Genomic DNA, 26,063 nt, shown 5'->3' on the forward strand with positions numbered 1-26,063 from the left:
AATAAAATATAACTATTAAATGTATTAATCAAAAATATTGCAATGTTAGTAAATATTGCGATTTTAATAATAGCAATTAATTCTCAATTATTGATTCTCACGAATATAACATTGTTCAAAAGATTCTAATTATATGTAATTACGTATAAAGTATATATTTTTATTAATAATCTGCACATAAATTAATAACTGTTGCATTATCATATATGTTACAAATGTACATTTTAAAATTTAAAATATTTATATTTATACTTAATAATATTTATTTATATTTTATATATAAATTATAAATTAATTCATAAATGCAAGTTATAAAATATAATATTTTCATAATTTATACAGTATTCTTCAGAATTATATATTAATTATTTAAATACATACAACCAATATGTAAATAAGTTATTTTGTTTGTTAGTGCATCAAATTCACACACTTATATGCATTTATTTTAATTACTATTATAAAAATATCAATATAATAAAGCAAAATATATACTGAATTATTGAAAATTATAATAAATCATTTATTAATTTTGGCTTATTAATTATATACTTATGCGTCTTCGACTTATGTAATATAAAACCTTTTTCTGACTAGAATAAATGATACGTTTAGCAATAATATATAGAAAAGAATTTAAAAAATTAATTGCGCAATAGGAAATAAAATTTAGAAAATATATAAAATATTATACCCAGTTCTATTTTTAATAACAGATTAAAAATAGATTATATATTCCTCATCAAAGAGTTCCCTATTTTCTAAAATACATTATGTAGAATATCTACTTACAGTCTTTAATTAGAATGTTGATGAATTTTAATAACATATGAAATTTACGTATATCAATATTCTCTCAGTTAACTAATATCTTTCTCACTTAAATATGCGTAAAAGTTTTCATTCGTAATTTAATGAATAGTATTAGATATTTTTTATATAATTCTAAAAAATAATTTAATATTCCCTAAACTATTTATAAATAACTTTTTGGTTATTTAAGTTGGTATCTATCTATAAATAATTTTTTACTTTTACATAATTTATAAACTTGTAATTTTAATACGTATATATAATGTCCTGCTATTATTTTCTTATATATGTAATCTATATAAATAAATATAAATAAAATATTATAAATAAAATAAAATATATAAATATTTTAAAATAATTTTGCACACATTTTGCGGTATAAAATTATTATTAAAAATTCGATGCATGTAGCAAGCTTTCCTGGAAAAGGATGTAAAATGTACGTAAAAATGTCATATACACGTTGATATGAAGAGAAACTGGAAGAAGAAAATTTTCAATCTTTTATTCCGTGTGTAAATAGATTTCAGGAATAAATGCAACAAGATGACGCGACATCGATATCAATCACAGATTAAGTATATAGCTATCAGTCGTACATATAATTGTATAATCCATTGTACATTGTTTTTCTTGCGAAATTAATCTCATTATATTATATTCATTTCATGTATATTTCCTATTTTTATTTTAAAATGTTTTCGTTAAGAGAATCTGCTACATGCTACGAATTTACTGCATTTTAACTTATATTCACGTGCATTTAATTTAAATCACTCAACAAATATATGTCAGTCAATAAATTGTATATACGCAATATTAAAAAATCTTTAATAAAGAGGAGAACAAAAAATTAAATGATGGACATATTAAAAAATACATTTTATAATATATTAATATTTTACTTTCTGATACATATGTATAAAATTAATTAAATAAATTAAATTTTTTTTAAAATTTAATTTATAATTAAACATAATCACACAAAATTATTCCAATATGAATAGACATTGAACAAAACTATGAAGACTAATTATATTGCATACACAAAAAGAATAACTTATATACATATATCTATATGACTTTTGAGAATAACTATTTCAATATGTATTCTAATGTATTGTGCGTAGTGAAACATTTATACTTTATAAAATCACATAATAGCTATTGATTATAAGCACATACATACTTGAAATTATACACGTTTAATCTTGATACACGTCATTCTTCATTAGTGTATCGCGATTATGAATAAACGCAACTCAACCATAGTCATTCTAATACCGGAGATGCCACATAATTGAACAAGTTTGAAACTCTTGTGCGGAGATCTTCACGTTCTCGACGTATCTTTCTTCCAGTTAACTGGAGCGGGTAATTTCCGATTCATACCATCCAAGTTTAGTCTACTCTTTGAACATTTCCGACATGTTAGTCGCCAGAAAGCGAGCCTGAAGTCTGCTGAATAGAAAGCGTAAATGAACGGGTTGATAGCCGAATTGATCCACCCTAAACATATAAAATCACTTCCAATCATTTTATTTCCCATAAAAATATTAGAATAATAATTATCAACTGATTGCTGTTATATTATGATTTATATTATGATTTCAAAAGTTAAAAATTACAGAAATAAATTAAAACCTAAAAATACAAACATAACATAAATGAAATTGTGTTAGATTTTATTCAATTTATATCCATTTCCGACTTCAATTTTAAAAAAACTAATACGTATAAAAACTGTTCTCTTAATTTTAATGTATGATTTAAATATAAAAAAAAATTTATTCTTTTTATATAAAAAAAAAATTTAATGTGAAAAATGTGATTGTTATTAAAAACATATGATTTAGATGTACATATGATTTAGACGTAAAACATATAATTTACTAAGTCTTACATGAATTTAAATCTGTCAAGAGAGATTTACATAAAATAAAAAAAAAACAAACATACTTTAAAATATCTATCTATATATCTATCTATCTATCTATCTATATATATATATATATATATATATATATATATATATACATATATAGAGATATATAGATAGCTATATAGATAGATATTTTGAAGTATGTTTGTTTTTTTTATTTGATGTATATATATTTTATATATATATAAATATATATATATATATATATATATATATATATATGTATGTATGTATGTGTAAAAAAAGAAATTACCTAGCCACGTCAAAGCTTGCATAAGAATATCCGGCGGCTGCACAGGTATAAAAGGTGTTGCCAGATATAGAATAAAAAATGGCAGCCAGCATGCAACAAAACCACCCACGACTACGGCCAGGGTACCCGCAGTTTTCGTTTCCCTAGCGACTTTGTTAATGCAGCTCTGTTGATTTCCTCGAATTGTGCCCAACTTTTTACACATGCTCGTTGGTTCGGTTTCTTCGGATGGCTTGCTACAAGTCTCGTTTCTCTCGGCACAATCCGTACGTTGCACTTTAATACTCTTCCCACGATCAAGCTATTAAAAAATAATTCCGAGAATTCCGCACATACACTTGTATGTAACTAATTATTATATTTATATTTTTTTCTAATCTATATATATATATATATATATATATATATATATTAATTACAACATATTTTATTTTAAGTAAATATTTAAAGTAAATATATGCAAATTTTTCAAAATGACTAGCAAAATCATATAAGTTAGCTTTATCGTTTAGACGACTTAAATACTTAATAGCAGAATTATCATTTCACTGGAGATAAGAAAACTATCATTACGCTTTGCTTGATATGTTGTTCCATTAATGTTTACAAAATTTGCTATCTCTTGTCTTTTAAATTTTATATAGATTAGGAAAAAATTAATTATAAATCAGAAATATTATATTATATAATAAAATATTAATTTTTTTACAAAAATATCACGCAAGAAGAAAATTTTCTAATAATTTAATAATTACAAAACCTATAGATAACTTTATATATGTATTGAAAATATAAACAACAGTAAATATAATTAATTTATACAAAATGTTATCAATATAACAATCAATATCAATTTTTGAATTTAATATGCTTTCATAGAAAACATATATTTTTGTATATTAATTTCTTATTTTCTATTTAATAAAATAATAAATATAAAAGTAATATCTCGAAATTTTAAATATTGCTATATAAATACATATAACATATAATACATATAATATACATATAATACATATACATATAACAAAAATATAATTTTATATTAAATCAATTTCAATATTTACTTCAGACATAATCAAATTCTTTTTGAATTAAGAGAACTATAAGAGAGAGAGAGAGAGAGAGCGGAGGAAGAGAGAATAAGCAATTTTACACACACAAAAGCATCAAAGTAATTTTTCATAATATTATATTATTTTACTTTTCAAAATTTATTTGATAAATTATATATTTCCTAAAAGATATATACATATAATTCTTATTAATTATTTTAACAATAATTGCTTGAATAAAACAAACAAGATAATATTTAAAAATTTATTGGCGTTTAAATAAAGGTATATATTTGAATGTATGAATTTTGTCCCGTATTGAAGTTACACAAATTATATCAATATTTTATAATTATATACAAAAGATTTTAATTCCCTTTTTATTGTAATTAAAACTTTTTATTAAGCTGTCAAGTATTCACTCAAAAATATTATTATAAATAAATTTTTTTATTAAAATATCTTATATATATATATATATATCGCTAATATTAATTAATTTCTTTATTATTTAAACAATAATAAAAAAGTTAGAAATACTACATAAATTAAATATATTCTTATGTATATTCGTGTTTATAAAATAGGAAAAGATAATAGTAAAATTTAAATATAAATAATATCACATGATCCAATTGTATATTTTTAATGATTTTATTATCAACGTAACAATAAGATTTTATGTATAATCTTTATATATCTCTTTATATATTTTCTATGAAAATAATGATAGGTATTTGTTTGTAAAGAAATTTTATAGATCGTTATAAATCAAGTCCGACGATGAAATCCAGATGAGATATGTTGTATAAAATAATTTATAATATATTAATTGCATAAGATCGGATAATGTGTGAAATCCGCGTCTCGCATTTTTTTTAAAGCATGGACCACTCTATCGCTTGCGTGAAAGAGCAATTGATTTCTCTAATCTTTTTTTCAATTAAATTGTGAGAATGATATTGTCATTGCACAAATCACGATATCTTTTGCATTAAAAGCAAGCTAAATCTTCTTTCTGCAATGATTTTTTTCTGATTAAAAGTGAGCTTTAAATTTGGAACAAACTCATAACTCAACAAATTTGTCGTTTTCGTATTCACGTTTAACTCTCTGCTGCTACATTTGTCATAGCAAGCACTTTAGTCTATTTTTCATTTTGCTGTCTTTTTATCCTATTTCTGTACAAACGCTGCAGTATTCTTTTTAAAATTTAATTATAGAAATGAAAAGACATCATATTTTATCTATAAAATGAACATCGTAGAAAGATATTTCTCAAGAACGAAAAAACATTTCAGATAATTAAGAGTTTTTTCAAGAAACAAAGAAAGTTTCTTTTCAATTATGCATGGAACACATAAATAGACTATGCATACAAATTTTCATATTACGTGTATATGTAGATTTCAATGAATATTTAATATTGTTTAAATATTATATATTTTTAATATATAATAATTCAAATCTTTACTCTTATATTTTAAAAGTTTTATTTTATTCACTTATCTTTCGAAGGTATATAATAAACTCAAATATTGATTGAACAGAATCTCAGCAATGAATGATTAATATCTTGCCGTCAGAATGAGCCTGCAATATCATCCATCGAACCAACAAACAAAGCATAATATTAGAAAGATTAATGCATAGGCAGGTGTAAACATAGGAAAATTTAATTTAATCTTATCAATATTATATCAAAAAATTTTTGTTATATAATAATAGAATTCAATTTTCTCATTCAAATAAATAATAATACTATTGTTTACAAAATTGTAAAAAGTAAGAGGAACATAAGATAAACATAATCAATCGTATCACGATATTTCGCATAAAATATTAATTCCAGATGAATTTCACTATTTTAATTATAAAAATTTATTTATTCAAATAAAAAATACGATGCCACTGTATTAGATTTTATCAAATTAAATATATTTAATAAAAAGCTATTACACATAACAAGAAATATCACTGGTCATACACTGATGATTTTCGATCGCGTCTATAGGAAAGACTAAATCATGTAATTCTCACCGTGATTTTACGACGTGAACGAACATTTTCCACCTCGTTGCTGGTCTCCAAATTTCTATGTCTGCTCGCTATGACGCACGAAATTCTGCCGTATACATATAGCATTACCAGCATGGGCAAGAAGAAACTGCCCATCGCTGAAAATATCACGTACGAGGAGTCCATATTGTAGGAGCACTTTTTGACATCACGATTCGTTGCACGTGGAAAACAACCTAATAAAGGTGGGCTTGTTATGGCACCGGCCATTATCCATACCGCCACGATCATTACTCCGGCCAGTCTTTTACTCCTGCGTCTACGGCTATATATCAATGGCTGAGTTACGGCCAAATACCTTGAACAAAGAATATGACGTGATGGATTTCGCATAATTTTATTAACAGATATCTATGTTGAATGATCAAAAATACACGGAAATGTAATATCGTAAATATTAAAAAAGATATGATTTATTAACGATGTGTCGAATGAATTATTCTGTTGTTCTAGAATTTTTGGAGCAGAATTCTTATAGCATTTTGGAGCATTGTATTTCCAAAGTTATATTGCAGAAAAAAGAAACGCGTATTCAAAATTATATTTCTGAGAAATGCAATTTTAATTGCGTATGGTAATTTTAACTTCTTGAACAAATTACTTAGTCTGTAACCATTAAAGTAATATACATATAAAGTTAGAAGTATCTCATCATGCACAAAATATAATACAAGAATTAACTCAAAGTTAAAGTAAAAGCTGCAGAAAAAACTAAGAAAACTTCAATTCTAAGTAATTCCTTTACTTCTAAAAATTTGATTTAATTGTAAACTTTCATATTAAATCTATTTTTCATTATCTTGCAATATGATACAAAAAATAAAATAATACATAGTTATACACATATATGTATGTATATATTATTATATTTTAAATGTTATATCTATCAAAATATCAAATATAATATCTATTAAAAAAGAGCATATAACTATAAAAAATATAAAGAAAATAGAAAATGATAAAAGGATATAAGAGGATAATCATTTTCAACGAGCAATATTGACTTGTTTGGTTATAACGATAAACTAACAAAAGTATAATAAAAGTATAATAAATTACTGGAACAAATTTTCTATCAACCAAAAGATTCGTTTGCTCCCATCATCGTTTTCTCGCATGAAAACTCGTAAAGCGTGAATGTTGGAGAATTTATACGTGAAATTTTATTTTCTAATGACGTGAAAATCTATTCACAAAAGGTAATACGGCTAAAGGTATTCTCCAATAATATCGCTATCTACGTGATGAGATTTGAAAATTCATACCAAAATTCACTACCAAATTTACCTGTCTATAGATATGGCGCATAACGAGAGAATACTAGCTGTGCAGAGTAGAATATCAAGGGACACCCATGAGTCACATAGTATCTCGCCCAATTCCCAAGTACCTCCTGTAAGCTTCATTAAAGAAGAAATTTTATTTAATAAAAGTGTAATTAATTTTTTCACGGTAAAAAAATTTGCATAAAACAAACGATATCTCTCTACTCTCTGTTACATAGTAATAATATCGACGATGAAAAGTCAAAGTCAACAACATTGCAAGCATTTGCCCGCAGGGTTATTAAATGCTACAAACAATACAACAGTAATTAAATGCTCTAAATATCGTCACAATAATATGCGTGACGCAATTTGTCAATAATGTATGTGTCTCAATTGCAACATATTAAATAAAATCTTATCATAATGGTTCGATGAAAGCTCATAGCTTAGCATTAAAGATAAATGTTTTGTGTAATTGAACATTTATTTAGATCTTGAACAACAAATGTACCTGTAACAGAACTGCTGGTGGCATCACAGCTAGACCGACTAATAAATCTGCTGCTGCGAGGCTGGATACAAAACAATTAGTTACGGACCGTAATCGCCTAGTAGTAATTACAGCCGCGATCACTAGAGTATTGCCGACCTGTAATAATAGAAAGAAAAAGTCTAAATTATTGCAAACATGTACGCAAGTTTAGACAATATTAAAAATTTTTTAATTATTACATATTTGAGATTCCATATACAATATTTCAGGAAGTTTTTCAATGTTTAAACTCTATTCTGTATGTAAAATTCTAAACACGAATTTTTATATTTTAATGCTTTGCACTTTTTATTTTTTATATTTTAATGCTTTGCACTTTAATAAAATTTAATCATTAATATCTTGATATAGAAATACTTATAAAAATTAAAATATCAGATGATGCTTATGCTCACTATGGTAACAATAATCAGCATTGTAAATAATCCTGCCAGAACAAGATCGGTCCAATTGGGTAGATATTCCGTTTCCGCATCCTCTTCGTCCGCCAATACTGTGCGATTCCATTGGTTCCAAATGTCCCCATGGTAATCAGCTGTTTGATTTGCCATGACGTTTACCTTCGATCCATAGATGATAATTTCTGTTTTGCGGTGCGTATACTTTGATACATGATGATTTCTAAGAAAAATTTATATCCTAAATATGACACATAAGATACTGTGCATTTTGTGTTCAATTTGTGTAATAAAAAAAATTAGGTAAAATATATGCAGTATATTATATATTACAGTATTATATTACAGTATTGTTATTTTAATTTTATCCTTATTAATAAATATTATTTTGATAAATATAAATATATAGAGTGTTCTAAAAGGTATGTCAAAAATTTAAGGAGATATTCCTTACACCTGAAGGATGAAAAATGTTATATGGACATAGGTGCGGAAATGCTTATTTCAGAAGTTATGTTGAAAATACTGTTAGCTATATTACTTATACAAGGAAAAATTTAGGATTAATTATTGTAGACGACAATCGTATAATTAAGCTTATTTACATTTGGTTTTAATATTATCTTGAGTATGTTACAATAAATGTCGAAAATGTTCACCATTTTCCTGAATACAAGCAATGACACGTCGACGCATCGATTCACGGACACGTTCAAAAATGCCTGGCATACAGCGGATTATCTCGCAATCTGCAGTGATACGGTCACGAAGATCTTGAATATCACGTACTGATGGCATTTTTGAACGGGTCCATGAATCGATACGTCGACGTGTCATTGCTTGTATTCAGGAAAATGGTGAATATTTTCAACATTTATTGTAACATACTCAAGGTCATATTAAAACCAAATGTAAATAAGCAATTGTCGTCTACAATAATTAATCCTAAATTTTTCCTTGTGTAAGTAATACAGCTAACAATATTTTCAACATAACTCCTGAAATAAGCATTTCTGCATCTATGTTCATATAACATTTTTTCATCCTTCAAGTGTGAAGAATATATCCTTAAATTTTTGACATACCTTTTTAGAATGTATATATATATGCCGTAAAGATCGAATATATATATATATATTCAATCTTTACGTACAATCTTTATATATATATATATATATATATATATATATATATATATATTCAATCTTTACGGCATATAATATATTATTATATTGTTATATTGTTATATGTATCATATTATTATATTGTTATTGTTATCGCAAGCACTCAATGTGTTGTCAGTCACGCGGCGACACTCGAGCAATAGTAGTACGAGACGCTCCATACATTAAAGTTAAATTTCTTTTTGAAACGCGATTGTGCGAAATATCTCAAAATAATTCACTATATTCAATTGATGATTCATTAATTATATGTAGATATATTGTGACAACCCTTTATCAAAGTGCGTATTTCTCGTCATTTATTCACTACATTTATAATTTCAATTATAAGCAATAAAGAATTGAAAATTATATATTATTGTTTTGTGCAATTTTTATGGATTATAATTATTTCTCTAATGATGCTTAAAGTTAAATATTGCATTCGAAGCTACATCATTCGATTTTTTAATGATTTAAATTAATTATAATTCGAATTATGAACACAATATATTATATAAAATACAAATCGCAGGATCGAATAATTAACATAACAAAAGAACTTATAATTGATACATTAATCACGTTTAATAAATAATCATACATATAATCTATAATTGAAAATATAGTAATCCGCATACATATATATATATTTTTATAATGCATAAAATATTTTGTTAATAAGAATTAATAATAATATCATGTTCGACCTTGATAACATTTTAGCTTTTATTTACATGCTTCTTATCATTCGCACTGCGACTATCAACTAGTAAAGTAATGTGAAATACTTCGTAAATTATCGAATTTCTTTTCCAATTGCGACAAATATTACAAAATAATATGTTATATTTATTATAATTAATAATTGATTAACTTTTATAAATAATATGAAATTGTATCTCGGCAACAGGTCTTTATCAAAATATGAATTTCGTGCGATTATTTATTCTTTCAAAATTTAAGCGATAGGAATAAAAATTATAAAATCTTTTTATAAAAATTATGTTATAAAATTATTAAAAAACTATAAAAGTTTTAAAACTGTTCTAATTCTTACGATTTTTGACAATAATTATTTTCATAATGATGCTTAAAAAGAAAATCATATATTTCATGCAATGTTGAAATTTTTTACTGATTTAAATGTAATTTGTGATTCAGAGCGAGCTTGTATAAAATATAAATTGCAAAATCGATTAAAGTAATTAAAGTAAATGTATTAATATAAATGGTAGTAATATGATAATCATTTAACAATTAATTTGAAATTCAAAAAAATAATTCTCTATACATAGAATAATAATTCGATGCATAAATTTGTTTTGTATTGCGTTATAATATTTTATGATAAAAACGAATTTATTTATTTGATACGCTCATTTTCTTACAATATATAATATATTCATTTTCTTATAATATGCATGTTTTCTTATAATATGCATGTAACATTTCTCGCAAAATTTATTTGAGTAATTTATCGTATAAACAATCAGCAAGTTTAATTATATTCCTGAATATTATAATACGAATATTTATCATTTTAATTTATAAATTTATTCACTTATGTTAAAATAGAATATAGGTATACAATCTCCCTATTGTAAAACAAATTATAAAAAATATATGTTTTACATATATTGTATATTACAAAATTATTTACTATAATCCTGTCAACGATATCTTGTTAGTGGGAATAAGTTTTAATACCTGAAAAGTTTTATCGTCCCTCTCCTTTAAATACCCAAACGCAGTTAATAGTTTTTAAATTTTGCAAGTATTATTTTATCGAACTCTTTTTGCATTTGTAACCATCGCCAATAATTTTCAGTGCTAAGGGAATGGCATATCTCGTTAAAATATTGCTTGGCAACGCTCAATGAGAGCACGCTCTATTCCAACGCGGTTTGGTCCGAATCGATTAAAATTGTTGCTCGAAGTTTCATCGATTCGAAGTGTGATTCTCGTGCGAAACAACATATTGCTTCAAATGATTGCAGAATTCGAGATTGTGCAAAGTGTCGCATTTAAGTGCGGGAATGCCGTTCAAAATATCGTGCATCTAAATGCGGGAGTGCTGTTTAAAGTATCGTGTAGTGTGAATTACCCTTGACAATCTTGACAATCTTGATAACTTGAGAGAAAAAGCCGGTCTAGGAAAGGCATCGTGTACCAGAGTAACTCTGAGGTGAATATTTTATTATTTGCATATTAATTATATACATTAATTGCATGCACATAAGATTTGAATTTTATGATTAATAGCGAATTTGATCTGTTTATTTAAATAATTTAAAAAGAGAGAAAGAATTAGAAAAAAAATCTTACATATAAAAGCTATAATTCTTTAAAAATTTTACTTTAATAAGAAATAGAATCATTTCAGAATTTATAAAATTAATTATTTATTATAAAATTCAATTTGTACAATGATTTTTTAAAATATTAATTATTTTGGATGTTACTAAACAATTTAGATTTTCTATTTATATATTAGAAATCAATGTAGCTTTACTTCAATCCATCAACTATCATTAATTCCGCTGTTGTACATCTGTTAGTGAGTGACAGTTTTTATTTTATTTAAGATAATGGATTTATAGAAATTATAGATATAGATATATATTCTAGATTAGATCAATTATCCCACAACGGATAAAACAGATTAGATTGAATAACTTTTAATATAGATTTTTTATATGTATTTCAAAAGTAAAATAATAGATAAAGAATAGAAAACATTTTTTAATGAATCAATTTTACTTAATTTATTTCATAAAAAACGTATTAATGATTGTATAGACTCTAATTTTTTATAGTTTATTCGTTTATATTCACATATTAAAAATATTATCTTAATTATTATAAAAGTAAGCTATCAATTAATTAAATTACATGCAATGTGATAATAAATAATAGAAAAATTTAATTAATTTTGTTTTATCATAATTATAAATTATAATTATAAATTATAATTATAATTATATTAAATTTTATTATAAATTATATTATATATTTTAATATAAGAATTTTAGTTAATCAATTTTGAAATTGATAGTTTGGCTTTACATCAGTTAAAACAAAGTTACATGAAAACGATATTCAATGAACAATCATCATAAGATTACATGATCGTAAGATCACATGATCGTAAAGCTTAAAATGTTTATGCTTATCTATCGATAACGGTAATGAGCTAGAAAGAGAATTTTTTCCAACCTTGAGTTTTAGTAGAAGGCAAAATAGCTAAATGTAGCCAAAAAAAAGATGTAGTCAAAGCAAACGTAGTCAGGAAAGATAAAGGATAAATCCAATATTGAAAAAATGATACAAGCTATGCAAAGAATAGGTGGCAAATATTGGCTAGAATGCATAGCGAAAGATATGAAAAAAACTTTTAACAGAAGCATATCTTGGAGAACATATTTTTTATTACATGTAATAGCATGAAATACTCCCAACGCATTTGATTAGGATATGCTATTAGAGCATGCAACTAGCTCACGAGATTAGGTCACGTTCTCCAAATCTCGGTTTCCCGCTGCCTTAGACAGCAAGTAAGAGATTGTTCTATTGAGATTATTACAACTTTCTTAACACAGAAATATCAGAGCTATTAGAATACCAATAATGTTAGAAATAAAATTTAAATATATTAATAATATGAAATTTAAATTTATTTATAAGAAAATTTAAAAAATTAAATTTAAATTATTTAAAAAAAAATAAAATAAATTTATTTTTAGGAAAATTTAAAAAGCCATTATTTATTAATTTATCAATTGTGCGTGATATCATTACTTATAGAAATTAAAATAATATTATTTTAAACAGTAAAATAGTTTTTTGTGACAATATTATTTCTTACGATTTTCATTTTAATTAAAATAATATTGTTTTAAAACAGTTTCCTTGCACTGACAACAGCCGTAAATATGTAATGTTTTTTCTTACTTCTTTATAATTGAAAATAAAGTGCCGTTACAGTTATGTATTCAAGATATTATATTTGTATATTTTCTTTAATAGAGAGAGATATTGACATTTTTTGTATTATTTAAAGAAACAAATTATCGCTTTTTACATATAAAGAGATTAATAATCTTGAATTTATTTAAATTGTAATTACAATAATATCCAATCACATTGATATACTCAAAGGCTATTAATATAACCGCATGATCGAAAACATTGGAAAATATAATATTTGCATTAATAAAATTACATTTCTGAATTGACTAATAATTAATAATATTGCGATAATTCAATCATTTATTATTTTTTTGATTTTTCTAAAATATTTCTAATCTTTTATAATCAACAACCAATTATTATTATTAGGTTCGAGCAACAAATAGAATTCTCATCGGTTCGTCGAATTAAGCAAATTATAGCGATGTTTCCGCTACCACGGCGTGACTGAATAATAGCAACTTGAAGTAAAAAGCAATTTAAAGAAAATGAAATTCCAAGCACTTAATTCTAATAACTATTTTATTTAACTCGAATAATCATCAGTAACAAACGCAATGTCAGATTATAAGATGTTATTTAATGAGCATTATAATTCTTTGCATTTGTTAAATTTGTAAATTTTAGTTGCTTTTTAACTGCAAATTTCCTTTTCTTTATTTCTCTTTATATCTCGAGTCGTCAAGCTTTCAAGCATTTTTAAATTGTAAAAAATAAAATTAATCGTAAGAAATAAAAAAAAACATGCAATGCAAAATAGTGTCTTTCATGCGTCAATATAAAGTAGCTTAAAGAGACTATATAATATTTCTTAACATACATCCAATATTTTTCAGATAATATTCTAGTTATATGCAAGTGAAAATTTTAAATAACTGCGACTCGTAATTTTTTTTCTCTCGGCTTTTACAAAAATTATATATATTATTTATTAAAACACATAAAATGTATGTCTTTGCATTTTTTAAACTCTATCACATTTGTATCTATGAATAGGAGAGTACGTTACTATTATAAAAATTTCATATAAAAATGCCATTTTGATAAACTAAAAATTATTTATTAAAGTGGATTTTTAATTAATTTCAAGTATAAGAACGAAATGCACTTTCTATATGTACATACAATAACAATACTGCATCTATTATATCTGTATATTCACACCTTATTCAACCTTTAAAACATAAGAAACGTTTAAAGATATTGAATTTTTATCGAATAGTTTTGTAAAAATCACGTTTATAATGAGATATCAAAGAAAAATAAAAGAAATTATATATGAAAATGCTATAATTATATAAAAAAATATTTATATGTGAAAATATCGAGATATGTGCTTGCATTGGAAAACAATTTAAATATTAGGTCGATCAATGAATTTTTGATAAGAATAATCTCACTTGGAACAATGGGAGAAATCACACAGCCATAAATAATCGTCAATAACACGCAAACAAGGGAATAATTTATTATATAAAACTTGAGTGATAGTATTTGTGAAACTCGGATATATAAGATGAATAGACCGATGAATTGCACACGATCATTATCGACCTTGAAGGATAAAATAGGATGGATTACTACGAGAAATTCTGAATCCATTCTATTTCCTGAGGTAATAAAATATTTCGCAGAGACTTTGTGTGGTAGTGTATTGTGTTGAGACAAGATGCATTATCTTCACGAGAAGAAGAATATAATAAAATATATATAATTCGAGTCAAATTTTTATTTCTTAAAATATTACTTCCTTATTTTATATTATATAAATTAAAAACTCAGATATATAGTATTTTACTGAACTACATTATAACTACATGTACTAAGATAACTAAGATGTATTGAAATCAGGTTATCTAAAAAAATATAAGTATCAATTAGAAAAATTAAATTATATTATATTAGCAGCTTTACATTAACATAATGCATATCTCCTAATTATGGTCAAATACTATAAAGGTTTTGAAATATTTGCCATTTCTTTTGTGCAAAATATCATTTTTAATATTTAATACGTTTAGAACGTTGCAATCAATGAGTGGGTTTATCTATTTCATAAAAGAGAAATGGAATCTTGCGTATCACGATATATATTTTATCTCTCCACTTTTGTCAATGTTCACTTTTTATAGAAATATACACAATAACCAATACTATTATATTAACATTTAATCCTATCTGGCACACGTGTATAAAAAGAATTCGATATATTCATTGTTACGATTAGAACTACATTGCATTAAACATGAATAGAATCTTTTCAAATGGTTTGGGTTGACCACAATTGTATTGCTCGGATTGCTCGTGTGAATTTTTCGATGTGTCGATTATTCTCAGATTTTGTTCTAGCATATCATACAGATAACATGCAAATGCAAAGGAACAAGATAAAATGTAGTAGAGCAATCTAAACAGACATATGTCTAAAAGTTTCAAGATTATAGATACAAGTTAAATATTTATTACATAATATAATGACTACATAATAATGTTTTATGAATGTATATCATATAAATGAATAATTGAATGTGTAAAATGTAGCGAATCAATGCATATGTTCACGTTTTTACTCTTTCTCCTTTTCCCTCTAATATTTAAGAAAGAATATTTAACTACTCTGAATAATATTTAAGAAAGAATATTTAACTACTCTGAAAAAGTTTTGCTGCAACTTCTCGCTCAACTGTACGCAAAATCTGAAGAAGAGGAGAGAGAAAGAAGAAAGAAACACGCAAAAATTTCAAAAGTTTTTGCTACAACAATTTTAATGCAAATAGAGTTCTTCAACAATTTTGCCTATTATCCTAATAAAAAAAGAAAGTACAAAAAATGCTGCTAATAATCTTTGTTCTAAAAATATTTTCATTGTGAATCTTTCTCTTTAATGTAAATATTAAACGTGTAATAATATTAATAATTACTATTTTATAAACATTTTTGAATTTAATATTTATTCATTTATGTACCTGATCAAATATTTAAATTACGTACAGCATACAAACAAATTTTCATTATATTATTATTTGATTTAATTAAATTATTATTACATTTAATTATTAACTATCCAAATTTTTAATACTTTATCATCTTTTGTATTTTATAATTTTATAATATTTTGTTTTAAGTATATGTACTTGTATAAAATTTATTTAAAAAGTTTTTAAATGTAGGAATAAATAATATAGATATTTATTTCATTTGCTATATTGTTTTAATATATTATTTAATAAATTTCATACAAACATATATACTCAATGAAAATAACATAAAAAGTTAAAATTAATTTTTTAATATATATGTATGTAAATTTAAAAAAAAAGAGCGAAATATATCTATCTAAAAATTTTAAAACTCAATAAAAATTTAAATTATTGAATTTATATAATTTAAAAAATGTAATTTAAAATAAGATATACATAAAAAATAGGAAAATATTGTGAGAAAAAAGATTGACTTTTTAATCACAATCCTTATCTTTTTATTTTTTATTAATTATGTTTACCATAAAAAGAAAATTCCTGGGATAACTTGCAAATTAAACAATCATCCTTGTTTGTTTATTTGAAATTAAACAGAAATTAAAAATCGTTCAATTTTCCATAGTTGATTGATTTCCATGATAAAATATACCTATCACTAATTGTTCCATTGTTACACATGTATTGTTATCAATAAAAATAAAACATCCTTTTCTCATATATCTATAATATTGATACCTAAACATTTATCGAATTTATATATTTATTTCAACTTCACAGTTGAAATGAATAATATGATAAATATAATGAATTATTTAATTAGTAATATAACGAATTATATAATTTTTCTTCCATCTTTTAATTAGAACTCATTATATTCTTTAATTTCTTATTGAATAGATTTACTTTTAAATATATTGTCTTTTTACAAACACTTTTACTTTTATGATTTCACTGCGCTTTTATTTTAATAAAAGTAGAGAATATATGATACATAAAATATTTACAGATGCATATGTGCATGAAATAATATTACCGCTACTATTGTTATTAACTTTTATATTTTTTTAAGGTTTTCACGATATTTTTAGAAATATCATATAAATAGTTTAATAAAATACGACGTATCTTAGTTATATAATTGAAGAATTATTTCTATATCTATATATATTTTATCGGAAATCTGTCGATGATATAAATAACGTTAATAACAGAAACGAAAACTGCATTGTACGCATGTTATAACATCGGAACTGCAGATATGCGGATTCAATTGTAATGAATTTCCCGTAAATGTAAAAATTAAGGACTTTTATCAATCCACCGTCAAGATTCTTTGTTTTGAAAAGACTGCATTCAAAAGCAGCAGTTCATGGCAGCAAGCATGGATGCTCGCAAATAATAGTTGCTCGTAACTGCCTTTTGAGATCATTAGGATTAATTAGATTTTATAATTGGATAAATAAATTTTAAAAAATGTGCATTTTTATATCGTAATTTTTTATTTAAGATTCAATCTAAAAACAAGATATTCTGTACAGTTAATATACATATATATATACTGCTTTGCGTCTTAGAAATAGCAAAACTAGAGATTCTGATAAATAACACGACCAACTCCCAGCATAATTCTCGTCTTATTCTATTGTAGCTTCGAGGATGCTAAACACGTTGTAGTGCTCCAGGTATATGAATTATCTTTACAATATGTGTATATATATCTGCTTTTCTCTATATGCATCAGGAATGACATAATTGATGTTGTTTTCCAATAATATTACAAACAATGAATACAAAAATATTATATTCTATTGAAATCAAGGTAATATACATAACAATATGAAGGCTGACACCTTAAAAACAAATCTGAACATAATTAATAGCTCTCTCTTTCTCTCTCTCTCTCTCTCCTCCCTTCCCTCTCTACCGTATTACATATACATATATAATATGTAAAAAAATATCCATCTATGACAAAAATATAGTACATTTGCTTTATTTGTCATGCGATAAGTTCAAATATAATTTTAATCTTCGAATACTTTTTAATCTTTTTTATAACGTAATATTGTGTTTATCATGCTATTTATAAACTTTACATACGATACTTTAGTCAGCCTGATATCACAGAATAGAATTTGTTGAAAGCGCATGCAACTGACCATTAAATGCATTTTGCTTCGCCGCAATTCAGAATATAGATAAGGTAACTTTGACCGCAGTTTTGACCGCAATGGAAAGGAAATATATATTGATAAATATATACGCGATCGGTATATTTCATAAAAATCTTATTTACAAATCGATTTTAACTATAAATATATATTGTAATATTTCAAATTTTATATCTTATACTTATTTATTTTTGCATATGTGTATTTTAAAATAGGTTAGGTAAAAAACACGTAAATGTAAAATGAAAATCTTGAATATTAAAATGTAAAATGTTACATTTTATATATATGTGAATGCGTATGTACGTGCGTGCGTACGTGTATGTGTATATGCGTGCATGTGTGCGTGTATATGTGTGTGTGTAATATCTTAAAAAAAGGCCTTTCGAAAAAATATCTTAAGAAAAAAGACCTTTCGAAAAAAATTAATTACCGCACACAGCCAAATGCCACCTCAAAATAATATTTTAGGTCAGCAGAGATATTTCTTAATTCATTTCTTTAAGTACTAAGGGAATTATCTTGCTGGCACTTTGAAAGCTCGCAATTCTCATTGCAGTCCGTAATTTTTCCGCAAGTGGTCGGTACCATCGAAGATTAAACCAAAACGAATATTCCTCATTAAGGGATTCTACTTCCTCAGTGCCAGCAGCAAACCGGATATTAGTTGGATAGTTATTAGTCTTTCATCGAAAAGTCATAATTGCCCGGAACATAGTTATTAAACGAACCTTATTTCCATTTAATAAATTTCGCAATTTATTTAGTGCAATTTATATTATTTAGCTCATGCGCGAAATTTTATTCATATAAAATCAATACGTGCATTTTCGATAATGTTATTAGATTGAGCCGCGTGCCAATTTTGCAATAGTATGTTACTTTTTAATATTTAAAATTATATGGTAAAATAAATTACGAGATGAAAGAAAATATATAATTGAAATGAGAAGAATTCCAATGGAAAATAATGCGCGACATGTAATACGACGTGATTACATAATGAGTCAATAATACTAACTAATTAATGATGAAATTGAATTACCTGCATCATTAGTAGTGATTAGCAGAAGTGCTTACGTGCTACGATTAACCTTTATCTATTGTATAATATATATTGCTTTACATGTGTTATTCAATACTCAATTATAGTAAGCTGTTATCTCAGTAATTCATCACATAGCGAAAAAGGATGTACAACATCCTTGCAGATATAGACTAACTGCTCGTAAATATATTTATATGAGAGAAAGGGAGAGAGAGGAAGGGAGAAATGTTTCTTAATATACGCTGCATGCATTTTGCACATTATAAATATGTATTAAAAATCACGTTTCTAATTTTTTCAAATGTTACAAAATATAAAATGTTTTATTATTAAAATGTTACAATATTATATTTATCAAAAGAAAAACTGATTCTATATATTGTATATAAGAATTACATAATCTTTTTAACACAATTCCAATATTTTTCTACATGTATGTGTGTCTATGTGTATAAAATCATACTCTTATTATTACGTTAATTAATAATATATAATATAATATATATTATAATTTATAATTAATATTTATAAAATTTGATTTTTATATATGTACATATATATACACATATATATATATACATATATATATATATATATATATATATATAATTTTTGCAAGCAATATATTATAAATCTTTATAGAATAAAACTTTTTAAAAAAATTCAAATTTGTGATTATCCATGAAAGTTTCCACGACTTGGGAGAAGAGATTTCGACATTTTAAAAATCTATGCAATTCGATTCCCTTGATACTTTTGGTGCAAATGGAAACGTGATGTCACGTATTCCAATATTTAACATATATGTATATATATATATATATATATATATATATATATATATAGCTTTTCATCTGATGCCTAAGAATAGCTTCTCCATCAGATCAATGACTTTAACTTTTAAATGCATTACATATAAACATTGTGTGTGTGTATATATTACATAAATTTTTAAAAATATATTTATAAAAAAAGGCGCATTAATATTTATGTTAACTTTAATATTTATCAAAATTTTTTATACGAGTATAAATATTATATTATCTGCATGTGTAATACAGAAAGAATATATTTTCAGTAAGAGTAATAAGGGTAGTAAGCTTAAAGGGTCACGGTATCTATGTTACATGAAGTGGAAGTAGGTGCAATGTTTCTCTTAAATATTAGGTGAGTTACACAGTTAAGTACATATCTTCGTACAGATTATAAATGTATGATCTATTCAAGCGTTTAAGGTGACGGCGGACTAATCTCTTATATTTCTGCAGAACTATACTACTCGTAATTGTTCTGCTCGTGCTGTAATCGCCAAATCATGCATTGCATTTAAAAAAATAACATAAATAGTTTCATCAACAAGAGAAAGATAATTCACAAATATTTCTAAATTTTTTAGTTTTCTATTTATGCAAGAAGGTAATAATTAAAACTCTTTCTCGGATATTCTTTAATGATAAGTTCTATTAAAAATCATATAGTTTTGTTAAAGTATCAAGAATAATGGGCCCATAAATATTTTTTGATTTTATGAAAAATTTACGATTATGCATGAGCAATATACAAAATAAATAATATTAAAAGTAATATTATATTCAAAGAATTGTCTGGAATAATGTATATTATATACAAGATGTCCCAGTTATCTTTCTTCATCTTTCAAAGACAGAGTTCTGGGATCATTTGAAGACGATTTTTCCTCAGCGAAAATGTCAATGAAGGCCATCATTTTTTGCATGTTTCTGATTTTTGTCATCATATATCTTTGCAACTAAGTCTTAAATTAAAACTCAACTAAAGTAAACTCTATTTAAATTTAATCAAAGAATGTGGTTTTGTTAATATTTTATTTCTATAAAGCTTAGTTTACAAGAAACCCCTTATTTCCAATCACTTATAATTCGAAAATTATTAGTGCCTCGATATTTTCGTTGAGGAAAAATCGTCTTCAGATGATCCCAGAAATCTATCTTCGAAAGATGACGGAAGATAACTGGGACACCCTATATATATATATATATATATATATATATATATATATAATATAAATCTTGATGAAAACCATAATTAAAAATAAAAATAAATTTAACACGTAAAAATGGAAAATTAAAATATATAAGCCAAGTTTTAACGTTTTATTAATATAATTTATTTTCTATCTATTTCTATATACGTTTTCTCTTCTTCTTTATCTTTCTAACAAATTTCGCTTAAAATCAAGCGAAGAAAAATATACCAAATGGGCCGTGTGACATGCATGCTTAACTATCTATATAACGTTCAACTATAAGGATAATTTCACGGCTGAAATAATCTTCCAAGCGTATAAATGTCAAGTGGCTAGCATCCTAAGCTTTACAGTCGTTAAGAATGGCATTCATCATGGACATAATTGGATATACACTGTAAGGTATATTTACATATGCTACTGCTCCATGTTCGTAGACACTGCAGCAGCAACTACTCAGAATAGATATGAAATACCAAGGAAATACCACGGAAATACAGTATTCCCTACCGAGCTCATACCGAGCTGTTAAATCGTCTGGCATGTTACATATATATATGTATATATGTGTATGCAATATACATACATACATATATATATATATATATATATATATATATATTGCAGACATATATACAAACACACATACAAACATATAGTTGAAAATCCTGTCAACAAAAACTATTAATGATAATGTTTGTTCACAAATTTGTATATTATTTTCTAATAAGAACAAGATTTATTTATCTATTTATTACTTTAAAGACCAATCAAGCATGAATTGAATATTTTGTGGAAAGATATTTTTTTATATGCAAACATAAAACATCGATAATATTGAAATTTTTAAACGTTTAAAAGTTTATGCATAAAAATATACACGGAATAATCCAAATAATTTAGGTATCTCCAATAAATAGTTTATTTTACACGATTTATTTCGATAACTGCAATTTTTATAAAAATACTTTTTATCTATAAAAAAATTTATTTTGAACTTGCAATATTGATATATATATATATATATATATATATATATATATATATATCAATATTGCAAGTTCAAAATAAATTTTTTTATAGATAAAAAATATTTTTATAAAAATTGCAGTTATCGAAATAAATCGTGTAAAATAAACTATTTATTGGATATATATATATATATATATATATATATATGTATATATATATATATATATACAAAAGAATATATAATCACGAAAGTGCGATATAAAAATGATTACTAAGCTAATCGATACAAAACTATCGAAAATGGATGAAGCGACAGTATATCACGTCTATATCCTGCATATGTGCAGTTATTATGATACGATCGCGATGCTAAAAAAGAAAATGGGAGAGAATTTTTTATGGCGCACACATTTTAAATAAAAAATCAATATTTTTTACCAGACAAGATTTCGATTTTATAGAAGGGAATTATTCAATAATATGTACAATATTTAAAACTAAAGTATAAATCGAGAAAGAAAATATATATAATATAAATATTTTTATTAATACATTTTATATATTTTTCAGCATAATCATTTATCTATTATTTTGTGTTATCGCAGTTTACCGGCTTATATTATTTTATAAAATAAAATTTAATTAAAATGTTATTGTAAATTTATAATGAAACATCTGATATAAAATAAAAGAAAATTTTATTTAATAAAATATGGAAGATATAAAAATAAAAATGAAAAATTGTTATGAAAAATTGTTATGTATACAAATATATGTATATATGTATTATACGCGCAAATATACATAACACGTTTAATAAAAGAAGTTAAAAAATGTTAAACTTTCTATAATATCAGATTCATATTAAACGTAAACCACAAATGGCAGTTACTTTTAAATTAATGTTCAAATTTTGATAACTTGTGTAAAAGTTTAAAGCGCGTAACGTTTTATTATAGTCTATAGAAATATTGTCACATTATGTTACAGCAGATACATTACTCGAGTAAGAGTAGATTACTTTAACATAGTTGAAACTTATGATAAGTTCCTGGTAAGTTTAGTACATTTGGTTTATAAAATTAAGGATTATATTTCAAATATATATATTTGCGAATACATATAAAAGATATTCATTCAAAAATGCACTATGCAGTCTCTTATTTATAAAATGGCTACAATTAAAACTGAATTATTTTATATTCTTCTTTTGTCGATTTTAATCTGATTGAACATATATATTTGAAATATACAGACTTACATACAGAACTAAAATGTGGTAAAGCCGCTTTTTTTATAAAAGTTTCTGTATAAATTATAAAGTTCAATTCACTTTAGTTGATTAACATCTGTGGGTGAAATAGTATGAGAAAACTTTTTCTCTAGGTAGTTGCAGTATTTCCAACCAAATAAAACTCACTCTATATATAAACTTCTTTCTCTCTCTCTCTTTCTCTATGATCATATTTTTTAAAATAACAAAAGTTATTCTAAAATTAAAATACTACATAATAATATATATTGTATTGTATTAATATTAAGATGTATTAATATTTCACAGATTTTTGAAGAATATGTAATTGAATTGATAATTTGATCATTTAAAAAATTAAAATAATTTATATCTATAATTTAAAATATACAATTAAATTATATTAAAAAGAATGTAAACCCCGTATAATCTGATTATTCTCTTAAAATTTAATTATGATTATAATAATAAATTGGATAGAAAGTGAATAGAATTTGCAAGCTGACAAGATGCATGAGATATCAGATGTGAACTACATATTTCTGACACCAGTATCACGACACCAGTAGTCGAGTATTAATACGATGTGTGTTCTCGCATGTGTGGCAGCTGTATGTGCTGCTGCATGTTTAACCGATAGCATTTAAGCGTCAGCAATGTATGTGCAAATACTAAAGCCTGATTACTGCATGATTGACATATGGCAAACTGCAAATGAATGATATTATAGTTAACTGCCAGATGAACGTTCATATAAATGCATAGAACGAAGGATTTCTGCTTACATAACTGCACGAAAGGAGATACACAGTTCCAATTTATATACAGAATGATCGTAAATCTGCGTTCGCATACCATATAGCAAGATTCCTTGAATAATTCAGAGCATTTCTTGTGCACTTGCGGTTCACGCTCAATATCTAATATATGTATAACACACAGACACTTTCTAGTTTTTCTTATATATATATATATATATATATATATATATATATATATATGTATACGATATTATTTTATATAGTAAATTTTCTTTCTTTATTTAATATATTTCCAATATATTTATTGTTGTATTGTATTTATTATTTTATTTTATATATAACACATTTAATAATAATATTTTTAATTATACATTTTTATTTTTTTATTTTATATAATATCATATTTTTAAACAAAGTTTACTTATATTGTTTAAGTTGTTTTAAGTTTATTATATTGTTCTCACCATTTTTATAGTATTATAAATATGTAGCAATTTCCATTTACTACACACACACACACACACACATATATGTATATATATATATATATATATATATATATATATATGTATATATGTATAATCTATTTTTAAAAAAATTTGCTTAAAATTAATCTAAACATAATATCTGTTTTAATTTCAAAACTTTATTCCAAAAATGTCAGATCTTTTAATGAAAATTGAGTACCTTTGTGATTATCCGTTGCTATATTTTTATCACTTAAAAAATACGAGATAATTTATCAAAGATATTTTATCTACTTTTATCTGAGCTTGGTTAATTCCCTTAATAAATGTACACAAATTATTTCTTTAATCAAAGATTCGCAAATGCAAAATTAGACAATGTGATTTTATTTTTAATCTGTATCGACAAGTATAATACAAAAATGGAATATAAATAAGATGATATATTTATGTATACGGATATCGGAACGGAATTTCAACATAAAACTAGTCGACTCTTAATCGGAGGCATCGATTTTACAAATGCTACATGTCTACTTTTTAAAGGGGAAGGATTATTCTTGAAAGTAACATAAACTAACTTTGGAAAAAAGAAATAATTTTATAAATAAATTTTATAAATATTATATCACAAACAAAATCATATCTTTCTATAATAATAATTATAATAATAATTATTATTATTATATGTAAATAATAATAAGAATAATATTTATTATTTTCAACATACGTTTTACTGCTTTAAATATCTTGATTCCTGATTGATCATTCTAAAATAATAAAAAAATATATAGTATTTAGATAGGAGAAAGAGATCAAAAAATATAATTATTAATATATATAATTAATATATATATAATATATATAATATATATAATTAATATATATAATATATATAATTAATAAAATA

The 26,063-nt window shown here is 24.2% G+C and overlaps 1 protein-coding gene across 2 annotated transcripts in view; it reads right to left on the reverse strand.

The window, feature by feature from the left end:
• Window positions 1-1,901: 1,901 nt before the first annotated feature.
• Window positions 1,902-26,063, reverse strand: part of LOC105248780 (D(2) dopamine receptor A-like) — a 46,196-nt gene continuing 22,034 nt past the window's right edge. Inside the window, exons 2-7 of one of the 2 annotated variants that reach the window (XM_025408580.1) lie at window positions 8,359-8,584; window positions 7,922-8,059; window positions 7,430-7,542; window positions 6,104-6,440; window positions 3,009-3,309; window positions 1,902-2,271 (exon numbers count right to left, since the gene is read on the reverse strand). In XM_025408580.1, coding sequence (XP_025264365.1) covers window positions 2,147-2,271; window positions 3,009-3,309; window positions 6,104-6,440; window positions 7,430-7,542; window positions 7,922-8,059; window positions 8,359-8,584 — 1,240 coding nt within the window. In that variant the 3' untranslated portion in view covers window positions 1,902-2,146. Of the gene's footprint in view, window positions 2,323-3,008; window positions 3,310-6,103; window positions 6,441-7,429; window positions 7,543-7,921; window positions 8,060-8,358; window positions 8,585-26,063 lie in introns of both variants that reach the window. The other variant, XM_025408575.1, reaches the window with a different exon arrangement.

The sequence above is a fragment of the Camponotus floridanus genome, unplaced genomic scaffold (genome assembly GCF_003227725.1).
Source record: "Camponotus floridanus strain SB8 unplaced genomic scaffold, Cflo_v7.5 scaffold1, whole genome shotgun sequence".
Classification (NCBI taxonomy): Eukaryota; Metazoa; Arthropoda; class Insecta; order Hymenoptera; family Formicidae; genus Camponotus; species Camponotus floridanus.